The sequence below is a fragment of the Pterocles gutturalis genome, unplaced genomic scaffold (assembly GCF_000699245.1).
Source record: "Pterocles gutturalis isolate BGI_N339 unplaced genomic scaffold, ASM69924v1 scaffold47962, whole genome shotgun sequence".
NCBI lineage: Eukaryota > Metazoa > Chordata > Aves > Pterocliformes > Pteroclidae > Pterocles > Pterocles gutturalis.
Window position 1 is genome coordinate 1 of NW_010114582.1, and position 2613 is coordinate 2613.

At 42.4% G+C, this 2613-nt stretch overlaps 1 protein-coding gene across 1 annotated transcript in view; it reads right to left on the bottom strand.

The window, feature by feature from the left end:
• Window positions 1–823: 823 nt before the first annotated feature.
• Window positions 824–2613, bottom strand: part of LOC104462776 (abhydrolase domain-containing protein 2-like) — a gene marked incomplete at its 3' end in the record, with an annotated part of 10705 nt that continues 8915 nt past the window's right edge. Inside the window, 2 exon segments of the mRNA XM_010074860.1 lie at window positions 824–991; window positions 2468–2613. The exon segment at window positions 2468–2613 is cut by the window's right edge and continues 12 nt beyond it. Coding sequence (XP_010073162.1) covers window positions 824–991; window positions 2468–2613 — 314 coding nt within the window.

The window sequence follows — 2613 nt, forward strand, 5'->3', positions numbered from 1 at the left end:
CCCAACACCAGGCTGCTAAACCTACAATTGACTCCTGACATAATGTACCTATACATGTTTGCAGTAAAGAGGAACATAAGGACTCAAGAGAACCCAGGAACAAGCAGATCAGGTTGCAGGCAAGAAGGCCACATTCTGCAAAGATTATGTTACTCACTAGCAGGGCAGTTAAGAATAGCTGGAGTTACCCTTAAAGGTTCCAAATCCTTTATTCCTTTTCATTTCTAGTTTAGGAAGGACCTCCTTATATTCAACGAGAAAGTCCAAAATCATGGCAGTTAAGCACTACCACTTCTGTAGCTCTACTGTCATACCACAGAATTGTTGATGTTCCTTGACATTTGTGTTACATCCAGGGACCCATCCTCCATGTCCCTCCTAGGAAAGAAATGTACTTTCCGAATAGGCTGGTACAAGCACCTCTTATATTACATTTTACAAAGCCTCAGAAGTAGTGTTTACACTTTAGAGCTTGGTTTGCTTCACATTCCACTAACCTGACATTTCAGTACCACTAAATTAATCATTTAAGCAGGCTCTTGGTAGCCACAAGAGGTTTTTTTTTCAAAAAAGTTTTCTTTCCAAAAAACTGCCTCCTCAATTAGGATACATGTGTAAGAGTGGGGAGAAGAGACAAGGACAAGTGAATCCCAGTATTAGCCTCCCCTCTTCCTCACATACAAGTTCAGTTTAGCTCCTATGAAACAATACAAAATTGTTATCCGCGTTCAGACGTGGCAGTTGTCATGCTGAAGGAGGCTGATCAAGCCCTAGAGATTCCACAAGGTTGAAAATAAGTCCCCAGCTACCATAAAGTACCTACCATATGTGAACATTCGTGGAGAAGTGAGCTCAATATTTGGTAAGGCTCCCAAGTGATTCAGGACAGCACATCTGTACCCATTTTTTTGCGCATAGTCAACAAAAGTACGGATATACTGCTTTTCACTGTGGTTAGCAATCCCAGGGCAGATTACCATCGTGACATCCTCTGTGCACAGAAAGAGAGGGAAGTTAAGTAAATGTCACTTCATGCAAATTAAGAGACTCAGAAGGTTTCCATTTCAGATCCGTGGGAAACCAGCTACCAGAAGCAAGCTAAAAATCCTACTAGTCTGCCAAAAATCCAGTACAGGACAGGAGACTAGTGTCTCTAGTGCTACAGATGTGAAAAAGTAATTAATGTTTCAGGAGATGAACAGTTTTCTAACTTCAGGGAAAGCTGCCCAAACAGTTCTACAGGCACTGCCTAGAGACCAAGAGTAAATTCTTCCCTTTGAAAGATGTTTTTGACATTTCACATGTTCTGCCCTCTGACAGCCTGTTGTGACTGCTAAGCATGTGGAAGCTCTGGAGCCCACTGCTTGTTCATGCACCAAAATAGATGGGCTACCGTGTTTTTCCCTCATTTCCCTTCCAGAGTTGGGTATAACACAGATCTTAAAAGTGAAGGTTTGCTAAGCCCAGACATTCTGATCAGCTGACATTAGCCATCATCTGCTTTGTGGCTAATCTAATGATATTTGATCCGCTGACACTGTTCACTAGTTTAACAAGATATGATTTCATCAACTAAGAAAGTAATTGTTGTAATTCAAGTAAGCACAGTGAATTACATTCTGGATTAGCATATGCATTTCAGCTTAGCTATCAGACTCTTTGCACTTATGTGCAAAGCTCCAATGCACTAGCCACTGAATTTTTGCCTTATTAGGAAAGCACTGCTCAGATTCTGTTCAGTGATAAAGATAACAGCAACTATTCTAGTGCAGCATTATACCATAAGGATCTCAACACTGATAGTTAAGACAAGACCTCTGCTTTTTCTGAAGGCCAAATGTGATCATGGGCTTACAATACAATCAGCTACTTCAGGGGTAAACTGTACTTCTCAAGTTAAGCCACAGTAACTCAGTTTTAAGTGCTGTTACTAGTAGTAACAGCAAGTTTGAAAGCTGAAATTCACTCAATGTACATACACAATGCTGTAAGGAATCACCATGATTTTCTACTTTTTCATGGAGTTCTCTTCATGTTTGGACCTCTTCATACCCAGTGCACATGGAGTTTGTTTTCATGCAGATGTTGAAACAGCTATTGCTAGTAAAGGCTATCAAGAATCTGTTTCTAAGGGGGAGATAAGCCTAGTTTCTTTTCCATACACACCAGACTATGAAGAACCCCATGCAACTAGCTTCTGTTCTAGGATTCCACAGTCTTAACAGGCAAAGGACACACCAAACAGGGCAACGAGTTAGTCTAGCAGGGTGTCTCCTGCTGATACAAGTAGGCAGCAAGATGGCCTTGCAGCCTCCACACATTGGTTAATGCTGCTCAGCAGCCCCCTTCCATCACCAGAAGGAACATCTATCCTTTCTGATAAATCAAGTAGCAGTGTCCTCATCCATCCCCCAGAGCACAGGATCAAGGTTCGCAGCTAGATGCAGCCAGCAGATGTTTGACTGACCTCCGATGCAGTGCTCAGACTGTGGCTCAAAGAGATCAAAGGTGGCTGTTGCTCCGTCTGGCATCGTGAGGTACTTGCGAAGTCCATACGGATGTGGTGATCTCACTCTCCCCATTTTTCCGTAAAGGGCAGTCTGGATATGTCCA